Consider the following 24,127-nt stretch of genomic DNA (forward strand, 5'->3'; position numbering starts at 1 on the left):
TTCACTATAAGATGTCTGAAAACAATTTCCATTTCTCACACTCATGTTTTACAAACACACATGATTTTCTTTCTTTTGAGTAAGAATTTGACATCTTCAGCCTGCAAACCAAAAGGTGTCATTAATAATTATTTGAAAAGATTTGGCTTATAAGAATAACTCACTGATCTCAATGAGTTAACAGCAGTTCACAAGTTATCAACTCACTAGAGGTGAAGATATTCCTTCAAAAAAATATGCTTGTTTATCACATAAAGCTACAGTATCTCTCTTTGTGTAAAAAATCTCTCTTTGTGTTCTATGAATGTAATAACAGAATACAGATCTTTAATGACATAAGAGTTAGTAAATAACTAAATTTTTGGGTGAACTATCCCTTTCACAAAAAACTCTATGTAATTATGAGGAGTTAAAGAATGACCTCTTCATTAACACCCTCAAGGTCGGAACACCCCTTCTACTAGCAAAACTCTGATACAGTTCTCCTAATCAGCTGCAGACATGCAGAGATAAGCTAAGCCCTTTTCTTCACTGCTTTCAAACAAAATGAACGTTGCCAAGATCCTGTTCTCAATTTCAATGGTCTGACATGCCTTGTGCATTTGAAGAACTCTGAGAAAAGTGGCTGCCGAGTCTCTGTGCATTCCAATAACATTCTGATATTATTATTATTATTATGACTCTGATGTCATGGCTTAGCTTTGCCAAGCATTATAGTCGTACGGTCATCCTTGCACATGACAAGCATTTGTGTGTGTATTTCTTATGCAAGTGTAAGAGTTCTGTGAGAACTTGGGTGGGGTAAATGAGTCGAGGTTGGGTGAAAGCTGGTGAAGAAAGACATGGGGTTCATAGGCAGACAGGGTTTAATGGTTTAAACAAATGGTCATGGAGAGCTGTAGGGTGGACAGAACCCAACACTTTCTTTTTTATTGCCGGTCTTCATCTAATCCGTGATGGCCTAGCTATAGAGAGGGCCGTTTGTTCTCCAAGCTTCAGGTCAACTATTAGGAGTTGTTTTACTTAAGAATTGTGCAGTTGGTAGTCTGGTCAAGAACACAACAGCAGTGAAGCTTTATGTTTGAAATATGGGTTATTAGGTGGAAGTGTGAAGTCATTGACTGACTTTGTCCAGACCAGCATATATATGCTTTGGGTGCTGGCTCTCTGTATGGGATTTTGCTAGAATCCTGACTTGGCCTCTTATAGGATTATTTCACTTTTTAATAAAAATGTCCTGATAATTTACTCACCCCCACATCATTCAAGATATTCATGTCTTTCTTTCTTCAGTTGAAAAGAAATTAAGGTTTTTGAGGAAAACATTCCAGGATTTTTCTCCATATAGTGACTTCAATGGGGTTCAACGGGTTGAAGGTCCAAATTGCAGTTTTAGTGCACGATCCCAGTCTTATCTAGACACATTATCAGTCTTTTAAAAAAATACATAAACATTTATATACTTTTTAACCACAAATGCTCGTCTTGCACTAGCTGCGAAGCACTACACATTACCTAATCACATTGAAAGGTCACACGTGACATAGGCGGAAGTACTGACCAAAGCCAAGTGTTTGTAAGTTTTTACAAAGCATTTGACTAAGTCAAACGCCTTTAAAAAAAAGAAAAAAGAAAAGAAAAGAGGTAAACCAACGATGTCGGATGATTTTTAAGTTGGAGGACAAAATTAGATGGAATTTTTCACCCTTTTCAACGTGATTACGTAATGCATGGCACATTGCAGAGCTTGTGCAAGACGAGCATTTGTGGTTAAAAGTATATATATATTTATTTATTTTTAGAAAATGACCAATGGTTTGCCTAGATAAGACCCTTATTCCTTGGCTGGGATCTTGTGTAGAGCCTTTGAAGCTGCATTGAAACTGCAATTTGGACCTTAAATCCATTGGACCCAATTAAAGCTCACCATATGGAGAAAAATTCTGGAATATTTTCCTCAAAAACCTTATTTTCTTTTTGACTGAAGAAAGAAAGACATGGACATCTTGGAAGACGTGGGGGTGAGTAAATTATAATTTAATTCTGAAGTGACCGTATCTTTTTAGAAGGTTGATGAGAATTATTATTATTATTATTATTATTATTATTCTGCTTTGGTTACATAACATATACACAGATGACCCAAATCATTATGGCCACCTGACTAATAAGCAGTCGGTCCTCTGTGTGCCACCATAGCAAAACTGACCCACCAAGGCGTGGACTCTACAAGAGTCCAGAACATTCCTCAGGTCCTCGGTTGGTTTGAGATCTGGAGTATGTGAAGACCGGAGCAACACCTTGAACTCTTCAGCATGTTCCTTAACTTTTTCCCCGCCAGCCTTTTTTATCGTTTTCACTAAACTTTCATGGCCCCCCGGAATAGTTTGTTGTATGAATATCTGAACTTAAGATACATCAAAAGAAAGAACAGAGCATCTGCTTTAAAAAGAAGAAGAAGATATGTGTGACCTGTGCTGGAAAAAGAAGTCGGAATGAGCAAATAAAATAAAACAATTATTGTTATATTGTTATTTCAATCTTCAAAATGATGTATGATTTGTTGGAATGGAAAATGATTTAGCTACACCTGTTTGAACTTGGCAGAGTCGGCAAAGTCAATTTTGAGAAAAATTGACTTAAAGTTTTCTGATGGTTCCAAAACAAAATAACCTAGCAATACCTTACATACCTTAAAATCCCTGGTAATAACATATTGTTTGATTAACATTTATTTATGTATTTTAACATTTTATTTAACAGACAGCCTATATATTCAGACCTACTGTACCGCACGGATGTAGTCCAATACAATGTTACACATCAGATGATTTTCACCAACAAGTAACCAAATTTTTGTTCAAACCAAGTTTTAAAGACATAACAGATAGTGTTTGCATGAATACTCGCCAAGACAGACATTTTGAAATACTGTAATTCTGTTACAGTAGGTTATGTGCATATCGGGATCGCGTGCGCCGTCTTAGGCGTCTTTGTGAGCACACACACACACACACACAGCTTCATGCATTCTTTTTTGCAACACTTGGATGTGGGTGTGTTACTAAAAAATCTGAGATAATTGCGTTTTTTGTCAAAGACTTCTTTTGTCTCTGACTTTGTCAGAACGATGATCTAAACACAGATCGAGTCCATTACCCCTACAAAGCTTCACAGTCTGTAACCCTTCCTGGGTCAACATTTACAGTACGACATTTACATTTACGTTGGACATAACGTTAGGCAGTTTTGATTTATATGCTGTTTAATGTCTGATGGTCACATTAGCTTACACATGCATAAACAATGCTTCTATCATTTGTTTCTGCTTCTTCTTCTTCGCTTGTTTTTGCATCCGGAGATCATCTTCTTTCAGAAGATGCATAATAGCAACGCCTACCGTATAATAGTGAAAACATGGATTGCCAGGAAATTCTGCAAATAGTGATGTGTCATAAGCGATGGAAAATTCCGTCAATGGCGGGAAAAGTGGTAATCCATTCCTGAACAAAGTGTGCAGTGTGAAAGAGGCCACACCAGAACAGCTTCCAGCTGAACATTGCCCAGAGAATCACAGTCCCACAACCAGCTGTCGTCTTCCCATAGTGCATCCTGGTGCCATCACCTCCCCAGGTAATCGGCACACATGTACACAGCTGTCCACATGATATAAAAGAAAAAGGAAATCATTGTACCAGGCGACCTTCTTCAATGGCTCCAAGCTCCAGTTCTGACGCTCATGTGCCCATGGTAGGCGTCATCATGGACACTATGACCGATCTGCATCTACACATCCCTTTACGCAGAAGGGGGGTATTTCAGAAAGCAGGTTATGTGACTTACCCGGGTACGTTTAGGAGTAAGTAAGCGGATAACCTCTGCTTTCGGTTCCAAAAACGGACGTAACTTTCGGGTTATGTAAGTAACCATAGCAACTGACTCTCTGAGGATAACCTGCTCTGGAGCAGGTTATGTTGCAGGGTTAGTTTGTTTCAGAGAGGTTTCCGAGCATGGCGTGCCGTCTTGATGAGGATCCTGTGGACTTAGAGGCACAGATTATACGGGGTTTTTTTCGCCGTGAGAGGGAGATAAGACCACGTATCGATGTCTTTTCTTATCCTAACGAATATTTGCAGGAGCGCTATAGTTTTTCTAGGGAGTCGTTAATTTATTTAACAAACCTATTAAAATCACACATCTCAAACGTGACAAACCGCGGGGTCAGGACTTGGCGCCGAACAAATTATTTGTATTGCTCTGCGCTTTTTTGCTACGGGGAGTTTTCTCTACAATGTGGGCGATGCAGAGCATGTGGGAAAGGCAACAGTGTGTAGAGCCGTTCGTACAGTATGCATGGCACTGAAACGGTTTCTACACACGTTTGTACAGTTCCCTGGCCATAAACCTGTGCGCTTTATTAAAGAAGAATTCCACAGGGTGGCAGATTTGCTCTCAGAAATTCTGTCATCTACTTCAATTAAATGACATTTCTTAATAGGTTTATTTTGACTGCACACACACGTAAAGTGTACACAGACTTCTTAAACTTGTAATTAATCTTAATTTCAGGGTTCCCAAACGTGATTGGGTGCATTGATGGCACCCACATTCCTATTAAAGCTCCATCTATCAATGAGGGAGACTATGTTAATAGGAAGTCTGTGCATAGCATCAATGTGCAGGTAATAGCTAAATTTTGGCTCCTTAATATTGGTGTTACAAATAATAAACTTATTGTTTCTCCACAGGTAATATGTGATGCAACCCACCTTATCACTAATGTTGAGGCAAAATGGCCTGGGTCTGTACATGATGCCAGAATATTTAGAGAGTCATCTCTGTGCAACAAATTTCAACAGGGTACGTTTTGTTAGACCAATGCTTGTAGACTTTATTACACTTACAAAACACCTCAAACATTACAGGACACTTCTATGGTTACTTGCTGGGGGACAGAGGATACCCTTGCCTCCCCTATATGATGACACTCTACCCTAATCCTGAGCCCGGACCACAGACACGCTTCAACCGGTCTCACAGCAGAACACGGGCCAAGGTGGAGATGACAATAGGCAATCTGAAGGCGAGGATTCAGTGTCTGCGTGGGCTCAGGGTCACTCCAAATAGGGCATGTGACATCACAGTTGCTTGTGTGGTACTTCACAACATTGCCACAATAAGAGGAGAGAGGCATCCCCCCTGTCCTGATGAAGATGACCTAGAACAACACCCATTGAATCTAGCAGACCACAGAGATGGCAGAATGCTCAGAGACATGATTTGTCAAAATCACTTTATTTAATGTGTTCTATATCTTCATATCCTGAAATAAAAGAGAGATGACAGATTTGTATTTATTGCTTTACACACACACACACACACACACACACACACACACACACACACACACACACACACACACACACACACACAAAAATAACAGATCAGATTCATGTTCACATATGATTCTCACCTTAAGGCGATGCTCCAGTAGTTCTATTTCAAGTTTGTCCTTTTTAATAGCCAGCCTTTTCTCCTCTAGCTAAAGCTGTATAAGGTCCATGTCAATGTCAGTTTTTTTAATTTGCCTTAATAGATGGACCTTATACAGCTCCTTTGCAGACAACTAGGAAGGCAAAGTAAATAAGATGGTTAAAGAAGAAAATCTGCCACATAGTAACATTATGTAAATAAGGACAGTTCTTACAAGTTCTTACACTGCTAAGATTATGTGCTTACACTACTGCTTACACTACTGCAGAAGTAGATGGACCCTCATCATGTACATCCCCAGCTAGATTCTGTCAGGACAAATGACACATTTGTCACTCCATCTAAAAAGCTATGCATTGTTCAGTATATGCATTATACCTCTGTGGGTCTCCCAGAACTTTCTAAATCAGTCACAGCAGATGTGGTCTCTTCATCATCATCCTAGAGTGGAAATATGCAAAGTTACTTTGTCTGGCAGACAAAGTGAAAGATCTAAAAGCAACTGGTTCTTAAAATGCATCACTAACAATTGTGACAGACTGTGTGGTTTCAGGAGGATCCAATAATACAATGCGTCCATCAGCAACTGCAAGACAAAAATATACTCAATGTGTAAATTACTAAAGTATGACAGACACTGAATAAAGGCATTAAAAAAACGATTACTGTATACAGCATATGCTGTAAAATAGAATATGTATGCATAATGCACAAGTGAAACAATGACTGCATTTGGGAAGTGTCACGGGGTGACAAAGAAAAAAAATCAGAATGGGACTAAGTTCCTTGCGAAGGCAGTCTGATTGAGAAATCCCCAGTGAACATCCGTCTCTATACACTACAAATTTGTTGCCATGGCAGCGAGGCCAATTGCCTGAGTGACAGCAGGTGTGGGGCAATTACAGGGAACGCTGCGAGAGGGACACATAGGCCCTGTCCCAAATGGCACACTCCAGACTTGTGGACTTCCTCAGAGTCCACACTTTGGTGACGTCATGTAGTGCAGACCTATAGGGCCCTTGGTGCGAGTCCACGAGGGCGCATTGAGAGGTATTTTTGGGACAGACTCGATCGTCACGCCGGAAATAGGAAGATGGTCCGGTTGTTGTTTAAATATTATATTTCTACATTTACATATGACTCAGTAAAGCCCTGACATTTGGTTATATTTATTTAATTAAGCATAATGCGATCGTAGCCTATTATTCAGTGCGCTATTTATGTTTTAAATATAAATATATATTTATATTTATGTTTGAGACATCAACCACTGGTTGATGACCATAATGTTTGTATAAACTGTAGGTAATAACTGGCAAAATGTACACATAGGTTATAAAAATAATGATATTTACACTTAAATATTTTCTTCTCATCCATGTTAATGTAGCAGGTTACAGCTGTCTGGCCAAATGGCAATTAATTTGCGGTGCTTTGAGTGGCGCTGGGTAGTTAACAGTGATCCAATCGCGATGGTAGAGTCCCTATATAAATCGGGACTTTTCTTTTGACAAGCGACGTCATTGACATGCGACTGTTGTCCTGTCTACCTGCCGGCCTATCTGTCTGATGTCTGTCTTGGTCTCCCTTGGTCATCTATTCTGTGGTAGCGTCGCAGGTAGGACTAGCTCTGGTTCTTGTTTTTCCACTCCTTTAACTTAGTAACTGGGTCTTATAGGGAATGTTTTAATTTTAGAAGCCCCGTTGCGGCAGTAGCCCTGTTATCAGCAGAGGGTGCGCCCGGTTATCGGCGATCAGAGCCTGGGGCCGTGACTCAATGCTAATTATCAAAGGTATGTGACTACAATGAGTAATAGATAAATGTTACTGTAGGATACGTTTGTAAATAGACATTTTGTGTATTTCAGGAAGAGGCTGTTTAGCCGGGGGGTAGCTGCCAGCGGGCGACATCAGCGCCGAACATCTGCTGCTTTGCTTACGTTTTTAATGTCACGATTTGTTCACGAGTATAACACGCTAACGTCAACAACTGCGACTGCCTTTTCACCCGGGACCTAGAAATAGTGGAACCGTGGTTTGCTCCAGTTAATCGGCAGTTTCCTGGTGATCTCTTTTCCTCCTGTTATACCGTGAAATAGTTTTATTGAACCTCATATAGACAGTTTCCTGGTTTAAGTGTTGAGTGTTTGATGGACTGACACCACTGACTGTAATTGTTTTGGTCTATATTTTATAGGCTTGTTGTTGTTGTTTGGTTTGTTTATTTAAGCTCTTGTATGGAGGCCTTTTTCTGCTGCTGATATACAAGAGCGTTATTTTTGATTTATTTGGGTTGATTACTTATTTGTTTTCATTTGTTTACCCCGACCAAAGATCGCTACTGGGGGTTAATCCAGACGGCAATTTTTGCCCCATTGTGCTGGATGGTCTATGATATTTTGTTTGTATAATTTGTAGTTTGATGTGCGTGATTTAATTGCTACTCATATTTTTTTTACCCTAGTACCATCTTGGGTTTACCAGTGTATTGCAATTGTTGTGTAATTTTGGTTGATTTTCACGTGTTTGTCTTTTGTCCAGGTGCTGAAGACCGCCAGTGGGAGCAGTGCCCCTTGCGGTGGTGGGTCCCGTGTTGTGTGCAGTGGTTGTGTGTTCACCAAGTGTGATCATTGCCCTTGTGGTGCGTGGGTGTGAAACTTAGCACGTGTGAGTGGGGTGTTGTGTTATGGATGCTCATTGCTTGGGCCACTAGCCTCCCACTGGTAAGTTTCAGCCCTATTTTCACCTCTTGCGTGTGTGTGTGTGTGTGTGTGTGTGTGTGCATTGTGATTAGAGTATATTGTGTGTTGGTTATTTGATTCGGTGTCAAGTACATTCTATTTGCTGTGAAATTTGTATTATATGTTGGTTGTGAAATCTTAAAGTTTTGGAGTGACTCTGGTGTGTATGGCTCCATTGGCTGTACATTTTTATAAAAAGTAAAAAGAAAAATTAATAATAAAAATATATTTTTGTATTGGACCACTGTCTCTGGCTGATCCATTCACGAACCCGCGTGCTTTTTTAGCGAAAAAGTCACTAAATCTTTGGGTGTAAGTCCCATCGTGGCGTAGTCTGCTATTTGTCTGGGTCTAAGCCCAGTTATATTTATTCCACCTGCCACATTTGGCGTAGTCGGCAGGGTCCGCTTGGTAAAGCCAGAGACGTGTTCCAGTTTTTGTTGTTTGCACTGCGTTTTTTTGTTTTCTTTTTTTCCATTATAAGCAAAGCAGCAGCTGTTCTTTGGTCAACCGCTGAAGAGGCAGGTAAGCCGGGGAGTGCGTTTTGTTTTGCTGCCAATTGGATTGTGCATTATCAAAAATATGCAACAGGGGGTGGCCGAGGGGAATGAGTTACAGGAGTTGAGGGACTTGATAGCTCAGCTGAAAGCTGATAATGAGCGTCTACGTCAGACCCCAGGCCCTTCCCCTGCTCCGGGTCCTGTCCCTATTCCTGCTCCTATCCCGGTACCAGAAAGGTTAGTTTTTGTCCCACGTGATAGAAAATGCCCTCTGTTTAGTGGTAGGGCAAGCCCTAAGTTGGGGGAGTGGATTGAGGAAGCGGAAGCTTGCATGAGAGCCCGACATTTAACTCGTGCTGATCAGGCATTCTTTCTTTATGATCATCTAGAAGGGGAGGCTCGGGATGAGTTGAAATACCGTCCTAGTGCAGATCGAGCAGACCCAGATAGGATATTTGCGGTGTTGCGTGAGGTGTATGGCTGCACTGCTTCATATGTAGCCCTGCAGGAATCCTTTTTCTCAAGAAGGCAACAGGAAGGGGAATCCCTACAGGAGTTCTCCCTTGCCTTGATGAGCCTTCTTTCTTTCTTCTTTCTTTATTAGTTCATCCACACATAAAATCAAGACAGATGGCACAACCAAGTGGCACATATCGTAATGTGTGAATCAGGTCTCCCAGAGAAGCTATTCAAAGCTTATAATAGGGAGCCTGAGGACATATTGAAATGATACATTATAAACAAATACTTAAACTAAACACCAATCACACAACAATGATATCATACGAAAATACACAATACAACATAAGACACACAAGGACAGGACAATGCATTTAGGATCAACTGTAGTCTAGGTAAGCTACTGGAAAGGTTATAGATATAAGCGTAAAAGTTCTTTTTTTAGTGTTTTCTTAAAGATGGATACAGATTTCAACACCTTCAGCCTGCCATCTAGCTCATTCCAAATCTTTGGGCCTCTACTTGTTATGCTCAAATTTGCACTTTTAAGTCTTCTGATTTTACCAGTAATTTGATGTTTGTTCCTAGTGGCATGAGCGTGAAGCGGACTACTAATTGGAATGAGCTGAGATAGCCTGCTGTTTGTCACATTAACTACTTGGTGCATAATACACGCATTGTGGTATATGTTCAACTCAGTAAGCCGAAGGAGACCTAAGCGGTGAAAGAGAGGTCTTGTTGGAGTGTTGTACCAAGACCACGATATAGCTCGTATTATCTTCTTTTGTAGACTTATCAATTTATTTAAGTGACTCGGGTAGGTATTACACCAAATTACGTTACAATAACTAATATGAGGTTCGAACAAGGTTTTGTACAAGGTAAGAAGAGCAGGTAATGTAAGATAATGCCGTATTCTGAAGAACAAACCAACGTATTTTGAAAGCTTGTGTATCAAGTGATCAATGTGGCATTTAAAGTTTAGACATTTATCAATGTGAACCCCCAGGAACTTTGTAGAAGTGGTTGATAGTATCTCCTCATCATCTACATTGAGGCAAAACTGTTTTGTAGCTGATGCCCTTATATTTGATTGAAACACTATATAATTCGTTTTTTTAATGTTGAGGGATAATTTATTGCACTTGAACCAGACAACAATTTTTTGTAGTTCTTCATTTAAAATAATTTGTAAGTCACTTGAATTTTTATGTGACAAAAACAAATTGGTGTCGTCTGCAAACATCACCTTTTGAAATACTTGAGAGGAATTCACAAAGTCATTTATATATATATTAAAGAGTAATGGACCCAATATTGAGCCTTGGGGAACCCCGTATTTAAGTTCTTTCATTTGGGATATATGATTATTAATCATCACATATTGTTTCCGACCATGTAGGTAACTTTTAAACCAATCAAGTGCTACTCCTCTAACACCATAGTGATGTAATTTCTCTAGAAGAATATTAAGATCAATAGTGTCAAATGCCTTGGATAGGTCAAGGAAAACACCAACTCCACAATCACCCTGGTCTAAAGAATCATTGATTTTTTCAATAAGATCTAAAACAGCCATAAAGGTAGAGTTCTCTTTCCTGAAACCGTACTGTGGTCTTACTAGAATATGAAGCTTATCCAAATAATGACTTAACCTAATGTGTACCACTCTCTCTAATACCTTAGACAGAGATGGTAGAACAGAAATTGGACGATAATTGCCCATATTATTTTTATCACCTGATTTATAAATTGGAGTAATTCTGGCTATTTTTGTCATACTTGGCACTATGCCATACAAAAGTGATAGGTTAATGCAATGTGTAAGTGGCTGTGCTATTATGTCTGCAACAGCTATCAAAATTTTACTACACATTCCATCAACCCCTCCCGTATGAGAGCGCTTCAAATCTGTAATAATTTTATGAATTTCGATTTTATCAGTAGGTTTCATGAAGAAAGATTGCATGTAATTTCCGTGGAGATAGTGTCTAAAAGAGGATCCGTTGGAAGGTCTGATTTTTTTGGCAAGATTTTCACCCAATGAAACAAAGTAATCATTAAAACTATCAGCTAATAAAGGTGAATTGTCATTCGAACATTCAGGTAACACAGCTGACTTCTGGCCCCTGTTTAGAACTTTATTCAACACAGCCCAAGTCCTTTTGGAGTCGCCTTGGGCTGCATTTATATGTTCGGTGTAGTAAATTTGTTTACTCTTCCTTATAATATGAGTGAGTTTATTTCTAAACTTAAAATATTTGCTTTTGTTTTCATCATTGGGATTTTTCCTGTAGAGCTTATAAAGTTTATTTTTACGTTTGATAGACTTGAGAATCCCTTTAGTAAGCCAAGGGTGATGATCCTCATTTCTACATATGACAGTCTTCACTGGAATAGTATTGTGGATGGACTCCGTTAATTCATGAATTAGACTGTCATAGGCAGTCTCAGGATCACGGGTTTCATACACACTAGTCCAAACCTTACTCTCCAAGTTATCACGGAGCTGCTGTAGTGTTCTCTCATTCAGGACACTGATCTTTATCTTACGGCGTTTAAGTGGAGGTTTGGATGCCAGGTTTAAAGATAACACAATTGGGTAGTGATCAGTTATATCAGTCACAACCACACCTGACTCCAACCTCGAATTTTGGATGTTTGTAATAATATTATCAATGATAGACTTGGATGAGTGAGTTTCTCTAGTATATCTATTAATGGTCGGTATAAAGGAGGAGGAGTGAAGAGTGTTCATGAAATCATTTTTAATAGGACCATCCCTAGAGATGTCAATATTAAAATCCCCAAGGATCATGCAGTTGCGATTTATCCTATTGATATCAAAAAGAGTTTCCTCAAATTTACTAATAAAAGTAGTAGGGTTCACATCAGGGGGGCGATATACTATGCCAACAACGAGATTACTGGTTGCATTCATGCTTATGTCAACGAACAATGAATCTGTTTGTTCATCATCCAAGGCCAAATTGTCACAGACATTGGCCTGGAATCTTGATTTAACATAAAGACACACACCTCCACCCATTCTACCTAATCTGTTCTTATAATAAAGTTTATAGCCATTAAGGTTAAAAGAATCACAGTATGACCTATCATTTAACCAGGTTTCACTGCAAGCAATTACATCAAAACTACAACCTGATGCAGACAGCATTGCCACTAATTGATCATAATGTTTAGTTAGGCTTCTGATATTAATATGGATCACCGAAAAGTTATTATTCATACTTAAGTATTTAAGATTTTCTAGGTCATATTGCTTGCAAGTGATATATGCACCAATGTCACTGTAGTGCCGAACCTCCCCATTTAGATCATCCAAACCCATCCAAAAGCGGTAAACCTAGTCCTACATCCAACATCCATGATAAGGCGTATACACATAAAGCATTCATTCCTAAGTACAACAAAAAATAAAGAAAAATACATACACACTTGCCTAGTGCACTCTCTTTTGCACTCCCACACCCACTCACAACCACAAGTTGATTTATGTAGGGCACAAACTGACACATTTGTACCACTTAATGGTAATCTCAACACCCACATTTATGAGTATAATTAATTAGTCAATGACTGGGTATGCATAAATAATTTTTGTTCATCAAAAAAACAAAACAAAACAACAACAACAACAAAAAACATAGGCTATAAGGTATTTTCACCTATTTAAGATATCAAGCAGTTTTGAATATAATAAATGAGAAAAAAAATAAATAGAAAAAAAAAAAAAAAAAAAAACTGCACGGTTACAAATTATAAGAGTCAACCAGACCAACCTTTAAAGCATCTTACGGTTAAAGATCAATTCCCACAGTGTGGAAATACCGTTAACAGTTCTCAAGCCGTTTTACACAAGGACTGAGCCTATTCACATAACCACATAAGTCACCAACCAGCCAGTTTAAGGCAATGTCTTAACATATTGCTTTGCTTCTGAAACCGAAGAAAAGTGCATCCTACCTCCCTCCTTAGATTTGATAAAAAGTTTGGCAGGGAATAGAAGCGTTGGTCTAAGTCCGCGGTTGTACAGCTCCGACATCACCTCTCTATATTCCTTCCGTTGCGCCACAATTTCAGGTGGATAATCCTCGTAAACTGAGATGGGATGGGATTGGAACTTCAACTGGCCTCTTTTGGCCCGAGCTTCACGAATGATTTTCTCCTTTACGAGGTACTTGTGAAGCCGGATAATGACCGACCGCGGTCTCTGACCTGGTTGTGGTTTAGCAGATGGAGTTCGATGAGCCCATTCGCACTCTGGCGGGGAGTCCAGAATGTGTCCAAACACCTCAGTTAGCATTTTGGAGTAAAAGACTATCGGCTGTTGCTGTGTTTCGATGGATTCAGGTAGGCCAACCACCCTGATGTGATGTCGACGATGCCGGGATTCTAGGTCACTTACTTTCGCAAGTAGCTTGGTGTTGCTGTCACTTAATTTGACACAGTTTATTTCCAGTGTTGTCAAGCGTGAATCTTGTTGAGTTGCATTTTCCTCGAGTTCGCCGATCGTCACTGAATGCGCTGCGACAGTATCATGAATTCGATCTAGTTTATGCTCAAGCTTTGCGAGCGTTTCTTTAAAATCCAGGGTTATTGCTTTTCGGTTTTCTTCGAGAAGTTTGGCGATAGACGCCAGAGTCAGAGCCCCGGAATCTTCAACAGGTGCTGGGTCAGCGACATCTGGTTTACTTTTAGATGGTCTAGGCATGTTTGAGCGTTTGGTATAAAGGTCTGGTAATTTAGGTCGTAGGTAATAATGTTCAGATCAAATTATATGTTCTTGCATGTTCTTAGAAGAAGTTTGACTGCATAATTGCTGGTGGTATTGAGATACCAAGTATATCGTGCAACTACACGTCGGCCATTTTTTTGGTAAACTCTACCATGCAAAAGTTTGGGGTCTGTAAGAGTTTTTCATGGCGAAAGTTAAGGAGAGTGCGCCTGGGAGTATGCCCAACGCGGAGGCACTGCTAAGGGATCAGTTTGTAGAGCATGTCCTCGATGGGGCCCTGCGTCGCGAACTCAAGCAGATGGTACGCCGGCAGCCGACCGCTACCATTTTAGAAATAAGGAGTGAGGCCATTAGATGGGAGCGGGAGGGCTTACCGGGAGGTATGAGAGGTCGTAGCTACTCTGTTCCATCAGCATTGGGGATTCAGTATCGGGTTCAAGGCAGTTCCCAGCCGGTGGCTCCGGTGCCGGCTGCTTCTGAACTGAGTGAGATCAGGGATTTGTTAAGTGTGAACAAGAGCAGCTGAAAAACCAACAAGATCAATTACAGAAGCTTACCCAGAGTCTGTCCCTTTTACAAAACCCTCCCCAACGCAATCGCTTCCCCCGTGATGCTGTTAAGACATGCAGGCGTTGCCAGCAGCCTGGCCACTTGGCTTGGGAGTGTGATGGGGTTCGGGTCCCTGCTCGCTTTCCGCTCCCTTCTCAGGCCCCGCGGGACTTTAGTAACCAATCTCGTGCCAATCCGATGTCGGAAAACTAGTGCCCACCGAACTGCAGAGCCACAGTTTGGGTGGGGCTACTATTGGCTCAGGGTTTGGGTTACAGGAGTCAAAGGGTGCCTCAAAATTGATGTCGTCTTGCCCTCATCTTGATGTGCTATTTGGGGGAGTTAAGGTACCTTGCCTGCTTGACACTGGGTCTATGGTGTCAACTGTCACTGAAAGTTTCTTTCGTCAGAACTATGAACCATGGGGTCAGGAGCGGCTCCACTCTTGTCATTGGTTGCAGCTGAGGGCTGCCAATGGACTGGCCATCCCTTACCTGGGCTATTTGGAGTTAGATGTCGAACTTTGTGGGAAATCAATGCCCAATTGTGGAGTATTGGTAGTTCGTGATCCTCCAAACGGCCATCCCCATCCGGTCCCTGGTGTTTTGGGGATGAATGTGATCCGCAAATGTTATCAAGAGCTGTTTGGGGCGCATGGTACAGCTTTCCTCGACTTACCCTTAGTGCTAGAGGCTCCATCACCCGTATTGCAGGCGCTACAACAATGCTATAGTTGCAGCATCCAGGTACCCAGTTCTGCCCCAGGCATGGTTAGGGTCAGAGGTAGGAAGGCTTGTCGTATTCCAGGTGGAGTAATAAAGTTGGTGGCAGCCACCTGTTCCGAACAGTTTTCAGGGGCCATGGTGCTCTTTGAGCCGTTGGCCTCTGGCCTTCCTGTTGGCTTGTTGGCCTCTCCTGCGCTAGTCCAGGTTAATCGGGGTACAGCCTACATACCCATAGTCAATGTAAATTCTACTGACGTCTTGCTTTTTCCACGTACCATGGTAGGCACGATTGATCATGCTCGCATTGTTAGCCTGCCAGCAGGGGTCACTGAAGTGCCCCCCGTTACTGCTACGGTGTTATCCCAGCTTGTTAGCCCCTCTGTGCCGGACCAGATAGAGGTCTTAGATTTGTCCTCACTGCCCACTGATGATCAAGGACCAGTGAGGGAGTTGTTGTACAGATATACAGATGTCTTTTCGGCCTATGACATGGATTTGGGCTGCACCAATTTGCTTGCTCATGATATCCCTCTTGTGGAGGATACTCCGATCCGTCAGCGCTACCGTCGGATACCTCCTTCAGAGTACGAGGTAGTGAAAGAGCACATTAATCAACTGCTTGAGGCAAACATCATACGAGAGAGTTGTAGTCCTTATGCGTCCCCGATTGTCCTAGTTAAAAAGAAGGATGGTAGCCTGCGCATGTGCGTAGACTACCGCCAGCTAAATAACAACACTAGGAAGGACGCATTCCCCCTTCCTCGTATTGAGGAATCGCTCGATGCACTGACCGGTGCTCGTTGGTTCTCCACTCTGGACCTGGCCAGTGGGTACAACCAGGTCCCAGTGGCAGAAGTGGATAAGCCTAAAACGGCTTTTTGTACACCCTTTGGGCTGTTTGAGTGGAACCGGATGCCCTTCGGGCTCTGCAATGCCCCCAGCACCTTTCAGAGGTTAATGCAGCGTTTATTTGGAGATCAACAATGTCAATCGTTGCTTTTATATCTTGACGATATTGTGATCTTCTCCTCTACAGTAAAACAGCATCTGGAGAGGCTGGAAGTGGTGCTGGGGCGGTTGCAGCGAGAAGGGCTGAAGGCGAAGCTCTCCAAATGTGCTTTTTTCCAGCGGCGGGTTCAATATTTGGGCCATGTGATCTCTGACCAGGGTGTAGCCACTGACCCAGGAAAGATTGAGGTGGTCGCTGGTTGGCAGGCCCCCACTACCATCTCAGAGCTCCGTTTTTTTTTAGGGTTTGCGAGCTATTATCGCCGTTTTGTGCAAGGGTTCGCAAAGTTGGCCGCCCCGTTACATCGTTTGGTGGCTGCTCAAGGGAACATTAAGTCAAAACGGAAGTCTGAGCGGGAAAATATTGGTAGGTGGAGCGACGAGTGTAGGGATAGCTTTGAAGCTCTAAAACGTAAGCTGACCACAACACCAGTACTGGCGTACGCTGACTTTTCTCTTCCATTTATTTTGGAGGTTGACGCAAGTTATGGTGGCCTGGGAGCGGTGCTCTCCCAAGAGCAACAAGGCGGGGTGCGGCCAATAGCATATGCCAGTCGGGGGTTGAAGCCTACAGAGCGTAATATGCAAAATTACAGCTCTATGAAACTGGAGTTTCTGGCCCTTAAGTGGGCCATGACAGAAAAATTCCGGGAATATTTGTTGGGTCACAAATGCATTGTCTTCACTGACAATAACCCACTTAGTCATCTAACATCGGCAAAGCTGGGTGCCACCGAACAGCGTTGGGCAGCCCAGCTTGCTGCTTTTGACTTTGAGCTAAAATACCGTTCTGGTAGGAATAATAGGAATGCAGACGCTTTGTCTCGCCAACATCCCCCAGGCCCTTTGGAAATGCAAGCGATGCTTTCTGGCACACCCTTGCCTAAACCACTCCAGCAGGTATTGTCACTGGGAGATGTGGAGGCAGCGCAGGCGACCATCACTGCCTTGCCATGCCGTTGGCCAGCTGATGTTTCACTCCTCCAACAGGATGACCCTGCTATTCGAGAGCTATGGCGGTTTTGGCGACGTAAACAGCGGCCTAACTCCGAGGAACGGAAGCAGGTGGGTCCAACTGTGTTGGCCTGGCTTCACCAGTGGGATCGGCTACTGGAAACTGGTGAGGTCTTATATCGCCAAGTTTTGCGCCCTGATGGAAAAGAGGCAGTGCTTCAATTATTGCTGCCCGCCTCATTAAAACAGGATGTGCTGACTCAAGTTCATCAGGAGCATGGCCATCAGGGGGTAGAGAGAACACTGGAGTTGCTGCGCCAACGATGTTTTTGGCCGGGTATGTCCACGGAAGTGGCACAGTGGTGTCAGGCATGCGAGCGATGCCAGCTGGCCAAGAACTCTCAACCTGTGGCCCAAAGCTTCATGGGGCATTTGTTGGCCTCGCAGCCGAATGAGATCCTGGCCATTGATTACACCACTCTGGAGCCTGGTAGGACAGGTGTGGAAAACGTCCTGGTGATGACTGATGTTTTCAGTAAGTATACTTTGGCAGTTCCCACCCATGATCAGCGTGCTCCCACTGTGGCTCGTGTATTGGTGACCGAATGGTTTTCCAAGTTTGGGGTTCCCTCTCGGATTCATTCTGATCAGGGCCGTAGCTTTGAAAGTGCCCTGATCCAGCAGCTATGTGGTTTTTATGGCATCAAAAAGACTCGAACAACCCCATATCATCCGTCCGGCAATGGTCAATGCGAGAGATTCAATAGGACCCTTCACAACTTGTTGCGGACCCTGCCTGTTTCGAGGAAGAGGGACTGGCCGTCCTGTTTACCGCAGGTACTCTATTGTTACAACACTACCCCCCACCAGTCCACTGGAGAGTCTCCATTCTTCCTCTTGTTCGGGCAGGAGCCTAGATTACCAGTCGATTTTCTTTTGGGTAGGGTTCAGGATCCGGTTGGCGGTACGGTTCATGAGTGGGTGCAGGAACACCAGGCCCGACTACAGGTTGCATTTCAGGGGGCCAGAGAGCGGTTGGATATAGCGGCGTTACGCCGGAAAAGAAACTATGATCAACACGTTCGAGATGCTCCACTGGTGGAGGGCCAGCAGGTGTTTTTGCGTGACTTTAACATCCGTGGACGCCATAAGATTTGCGACCTGTGGAGCCCAGTGGTGCATCAAATCCTGAGGGCACCTAAGGGTGGTGGGTCGGTTTATACGGTGGCACCCGTAGCCGACCTTAACAGGGTTCGTCAAGTGCACCGCTCTCTCCTGAAGGCTGTGGTACAGAACCCTTTCTCTGCCCCAGTCAGCCTAGGTGAACATATTTCAGCTAATCCTTCTTTTTCGCCCCGGCCTACTGATGATGACCCTTATTGCGATTCTGACCTGATGGCTTTGAGACACGAAGAGTCTGCCGTGCTTGGCTTGCCAGACATCAGCAGACCCGTCGTCATAGCTAATCCAGAATTGCGCTTTCAGCCTTCACCTCCAGGTATATCCCTGCCAGAACCTAGTTTTTTAGCACAGTCACCTCATCCTGAACTGACGGATGATTTAACAACCTGTTTGACAGCTCTTCCTTCGGGGTGCTTGGATACCGGTGAGGTGACCAGACGGAAAACATCCCGGTCCACTGCTGGAAAACACTCTAATATCCATCATTTGCCATAACATGTACTAGTTCCGGGGTCTAGTACAGAGGTCCTCCAGGCCTGTGAATTGGTGTGTATTTTCGTCTCTACATGCTGAATCCACCACCTAGCGTTGCTTAGTGTTGTAATGGTGTTTTTTTTTTAATCGTTGGGTCAACGATTTAGAAAGGGGGGGCAGATTGTAGCAGGTTACAGCTGTCTGGCCAAATGGCAATTAATTTGCGGTGCTTTGAGTGGCGCTGGGTAGTTAACAGTGATCCAATCGCGATGGTAGAGTCCCTATATAAATCGGGACTTTTCTTTTGACAAGCGACGTCATTGACATGCGACTGTTGTCCTGTCTACCTGCCGGCCTATCTGTCTGATGTCTGTCTTGGTCTCCCTTGGTCATCTATTCTGTGGTAGCGTCGCAGGTAGGACTAGCTCTGGTTCTTGTTTTTCCACTCCTTTAACTTAGTAACTGGGTCTTATAGGGAATGTTTTAATTTTAGAAGCCCCGTTGCGGCAGTAGCCCTGTTATCAGCAGAGGGTGCGCCCGGTTATCGGCGATCAGAGCCTGGGGCCGTGACTCAATGCTAATTATCAAAGGTATGTGACTACAATGAGTAATAGATAAATGTTACTGTAGGATACGTTTGTAAATAGACATTTTGTGTATTTCAGGAAGAGGCTGTTTAGCCGGGGGGTAGCTGCCAGCGGGCGACATCAGCGCCGAACATCTGCTGCTTTGCTTACGTTTTTAATGTCACGATTTGTTCACGAGTATAACACGCTAACGTCAACAACTGCGACTGCCTTTTCACCCGGGACCTAGAAATAGTGGAACCGTGGTTTGCTCCAGTTAATCGGCAGTTTCCTGGTGATCTCTTTTCCTCCTGTTATACCGTGAAATAGTTTTATTGAACCTCATATAGACAGTTTCCTGGTTTAAGTGTTGAGTGTTTGATGGACTGACACCACTGACTGTAATTGTTTTGGTCTATATTTTATAGGCTTGTTGTTGTTGTTTGGTTTGTTTATTTAAGCTCTTGTATGGAGGCCTTTTTCTGCTGCTGATATACAAGAGCGTTATTTTTGATTTATTTGGGTTGATTACTTATTTGTTTTCATTTGTTTACCCCGACCAAAGATCGCTACTGGGGGTTAATCCAGACGGCAATTTTTGCCCCATTGTGCTGGATGGTCTATGATATTTTGTTTGTATAATTTGTAGTTTGATGTGCGTGATTTAATTGCTACTCATATTTTTTTTACCCTAGTACCATCTTGGGTTTACCAGTGTATTGCAATTGTTGTGTAATTTTGGTTGATTTTCACGTGTTTGTCTTTTGTCCAGGTGCTGAAGACCGCCAGTGGGAGCAGTGCCCCTTGCGGTGGTGGGTCCCGTGTTGTGTGCAGTGGTTGTGTGTTCACCAAGTGTGATCATTGCCCTTGTGGTGCGTGGGTGTGAAACTTAGCACGTGTGAGTGGGGTGTTGTGTTATGGATGCTCATTGCTTGGGCCACTAGCCTCCCACTGGTAAGTTTCAGCCCTATTTTCACCTCTTGCGTGTGTGTGTGTGTGTGTGTGTGTGTGTGTGTGTGTGTGTGTGTGTGTGCATTGTGATTAGAGTATATTGTGTGTTGGTTATTTGATTCGGTGTCAAGTACATTCTATTTGCTGTGAAATTTGTATTATATGTTGGTTGTGAAATCTTAAAGTTTTGGAGTGACTCTGGTGTGTATGGCTCCATTGGCTGTAAATTTTTATAAAAAGTAAAAAGAAAAATTAATAATAAAAATATATTTTTGTATTGGACCACTGTCTCTGGCTGATCCATTCACGAACCCGCGTGCTTTTTTAGCGAAAAAGTCACTAAATCTTTGGGTGTAAGTCCCATCGTGGCGTAGTCTGCTATTTGTCTGGGTCTAAGCCCAGTTATATTTATTCCACCTGCCACATTAACATGAGTCAAAGCTCCTCCCATTCGTTGTCTGATTGGCCTTTCGCAAATTCGCAAGGATTCCTGGGTAGTTAAAGTGCGTGAAGCCTGCATCCATGCGAGCTTCGCGGAAGACCGCTTCAAGGGTACAAAGGGGGCGCTGCTGAGCACACTTCAGAGCGTTAAAATGATGAATGGGACGGCCTACGGACTCGTAGACTCAGCGAGCACGCGCAATTTAAGTCCACGAGACCGAAAGTCCACATCAAGTGCGCCATTTGGGACAGGGCCATATTCAGATGGGGCTTTAAAAGCAGAGAGAAAACAGACTATGGTTTGGTTCTCCTCCCCACCTGGGGGTTCTCCTCCCGTGTGAGACTGTGTTTGACAGCGGGTTGTTCCTTTTATTGAGGCTGGGCTATGGAGTGGTGAAGATTGAAGCTGAGGAAGAGAAAGGAAGGATTGAAGGATTTGTCAGCGAAAACCTAAGGAATATCGTCAGCAGTGGGAAAGACGCAAGTGATGAGTATTGGATCCGTTGTTTATATGCACTAACACTGAAGTGGTGTTGAGAGTTTGGAAGTGTGTGGCACGAGTGAACTATTACACGAGTGAATTGTTGATCTGTCTCCAACTTCAGTCCTCTCTTTGCTGAATGTAACAACCGCTGCACCGTTCTTCTGCTTTTCTTGGAGTGAAGTCAAGTCCTGACCAAAGACGGGATTCGACCTGGTGGGAGAAAGACCGGTGGGTGAGTGCGGGCCCTAATGCACGGTGTGTGAGTGGAGATGCAGTGCCTGAAGTGACGATTCACCCGGTTTGTGCTGTGAAGTGAAACTGTTGTGTGGAGAAGTAATAGAAGTCTGCCGTGCACTCTTCCCATACAGTCTTCCACCCGCTGTCTCCAAAAGAAGGTGTTGATAAAGCAAGAGCCCAACTTCCTCCGTGAGCAGACCCGGCTCTGTTAACGCTGAGTGCTTCATATATCGCTGAACTGTTAAAACCGTGCTGTGTTTGTTCCAGTGTCCAGCCAAGTGGAGCGTTTCGTTAAGTGTCCTCCCCGCCTGGTGGTCTCCACACGCCCCTGTTGGAAGCCGTTGCCCTGTTCAGAAGAAGAGAGAGGTATATCAGTTGAGAGCTTCATGTACTGTTGAACTGTTAACGACCTTGCTGTACTGTTCCAGTGTCCAACGAAGCGGAGCGTTTCCGTCCAAGTGCCCTCCCAGCCTGGTGGTCTCCACACGCCCCTATTGGAAGCCTTTGCCCTGTGCAGACGAAGAAAGAGGTATATCAGTCGAAGTTTCATGTACTGTTGGAACCGTTAAGACCTTCCTGTACTGTTTCAGTGTTCAACGAAGCGGAGCGTTTCCGTCCAAGTGCCCTCCCAGCCTGGTGGTCTCCACACGCCCCTATTGGAAGCCTTTGCCCCATCCCAGGAGGTCCAGAGACGCTTGAATTGCCCTGGCGGCAAGAAGAAGTTTTAATTAGGACTTATCCAATTCACCCCTTTAATTTAATAAAGAACTGTGACTATTTTTATTCTCTTGTCTGTCTGGTCCTTGACCCGTTCCTCGAGGTGGTTCCCGGTTTTCAGGGGTGGGTGCAGTCTGGCTTGGCCCGCCCCGACCTGTGACAGGAAGCATTTAGCCTTCTTCCTAATGACAAGAGTTAATGATCATTTTGTCCAAACGTATGACCAAATAATATGGTATACCTACATTGTACCAAGTCACTTGAGTTGTTGTGAGAGGTAGCAAATTCTGACGAAGTGCCCTCTGGAATACCATCGACCACAGGGCGACCTTTATTAAGTGAAAGAGCCAACTCCTCAGATGGGGTGAGAGGAGGTGGAGGTGGACCCCCGCCAGTTAGACAGGCCTCAGCCTTCTTTCTATTAGCTATATAGGAAGAATACTGTAAAAGTAACTTAAGACATTGATCTTACAACAGTTAATATAAAATATTACCTTTTTGGAGAATGTTTTTGTGTTTCATTTTGACTTGGGAAAGAGTTATTTTGGCTCCAGTAGGATTAAACCTTATAAAACAAGATGCCTAAATATTTCTTGTCAATATACATTGCACTGTATTCTTAAGAAACTGATGTAGAGAAAAGTAAAAAGACAATTGTTCAACTTTGCAAATTAACAAAAGAAAGGCAAGCATATTTAAAATGTAATAATAATTTAAAAAAACTTACGCATTTACTCTCTCAGTTATTTTTTTGCCAAGCCAATTGTCTTTTCCTCGCATATGCAGCTGTATTGCTTTTTTTCATTATAATGGGCTTCAACTCCTCATAAGCCAACATTAAAACTTCTAACTCCGCTTCGGAGAAGTACGCGCCACGTAACTTTTCACCCTTAGTTTCCATGGTGACTCCTGAATTTGGCGTTCCATTGAAAATGCCTTTATATGTTCGCAGAGCGCGCGCATTAACTCGAGGTTATTAGCAGCAGGTTGATTAACTCGACACAGGTGTTTTAGAACCGACATACCCCGAGTAATCAGGTTTTGGGTTAATCAACCCAGAGTTCAGGGTTAATCTGATGGTAAATTAACCCAGCTTTCTGGAATACACCACAGGTTGCAATGCACATTCCTTCCTTAACCAATATTAGGATAATACTTTAAAGTTTTGAGTGTCAATCCAAAGTTGCCATCATCTGAAATCTCCACAATTGGCTGTTTATTGCCTCACAGGAGTACATCAATCAGCACAGGAGAAATTTCCCATTGGATATTGTCGAAAACCCTCACAATTATTATCAACATTCAGTACAATCAATAACATTTTAATTTTTTTCTTAAAAAAATACACAAATAATGAAAGAAAATAACATTGAAAATATTGAGTGGGCTACAGTCATATTTTACTTCTCTCGCAGTGCTCTGTTGTTTCACACAATATTGTCAAGAAAAACAGATCTAATGATGTGCACTGGATGGTAATCCGGTGATAACGATAGGCGTTGAAAATTACAACAGCTCCCCCCAACCTACAGTAGCACCCGTCTAGGAAGGATCTGAATATGGAGACTGAGGAAAAGGGCACGGTCCGACCAGGGGGGCAGTGTTTCGGAAGACACTGAAGCATCCCCGGGCGCCGCCATTGGCTAGCGGACCCCCACCTGCTGTTAGCATTCCATTGACTCCCATTCATTTTGGCGTCACTTTGACAGCGAATAACTTTACATCTGAGGCGTTTAAAGACACCGTTTGTCCATTGTTTATTTCTAAAGAAACACGAAAATGTATAAAAGTCTCCATTACCTTGTATCTTGGCCCCGTAGAAGCAGTTTTTGTAAAAATAGGCTAACGATTGCGTCATAACCGCGCGACTCTGTCGCACAAGTCGAG

The 24,127-nt window shown here is 43.0% G+C and overlaps 1 protein-coding gene across 1 annotated transcript; it reads right to left on the minus strand.

The window, feature by feature from the left end:
* Nucleotides 1-5,857: 5,857 nt before the first annotated feature.
* On the minus strand, nt 5,858-22,798 carry LOC306997167 (uncharacterized protein). Its single transcript, XM_079610290.1, has 4 exons — nt 22,735-22,798; nt 22,486-22,665; nt 6,021-6,079; nt 5,858-5,934 (listed from the first exon to the last, which is right to left on the minus strand). The coding sequence occupies exons 1-4, from the start codon at nt 22,760-22,762 to the stop codon at nt 5,866-5,868; spliced, it is 336 nt and encodes a 111-aa protein (XP_079466416.1). The 5' UTR covers nt 22,763-22,798; the 3' UTR covers nt 5,858-5,865.
* Nucleotides 22,799-24,127: the final 1,329 nt, after the last annotated feature.

This window comes from Phoxinus phoxinus, assembly GCF_949152265.1.
Source record: "Phoxinus phoxinus genome assembly, chromosome: 4".
Classification (NCBI taxonomy): Eukaryota; Metazoa; Chordata; class Actinopteri; order Cypriniformes; family Leuciscidae; genus Phoxinus; species Phoxinus phoxinus.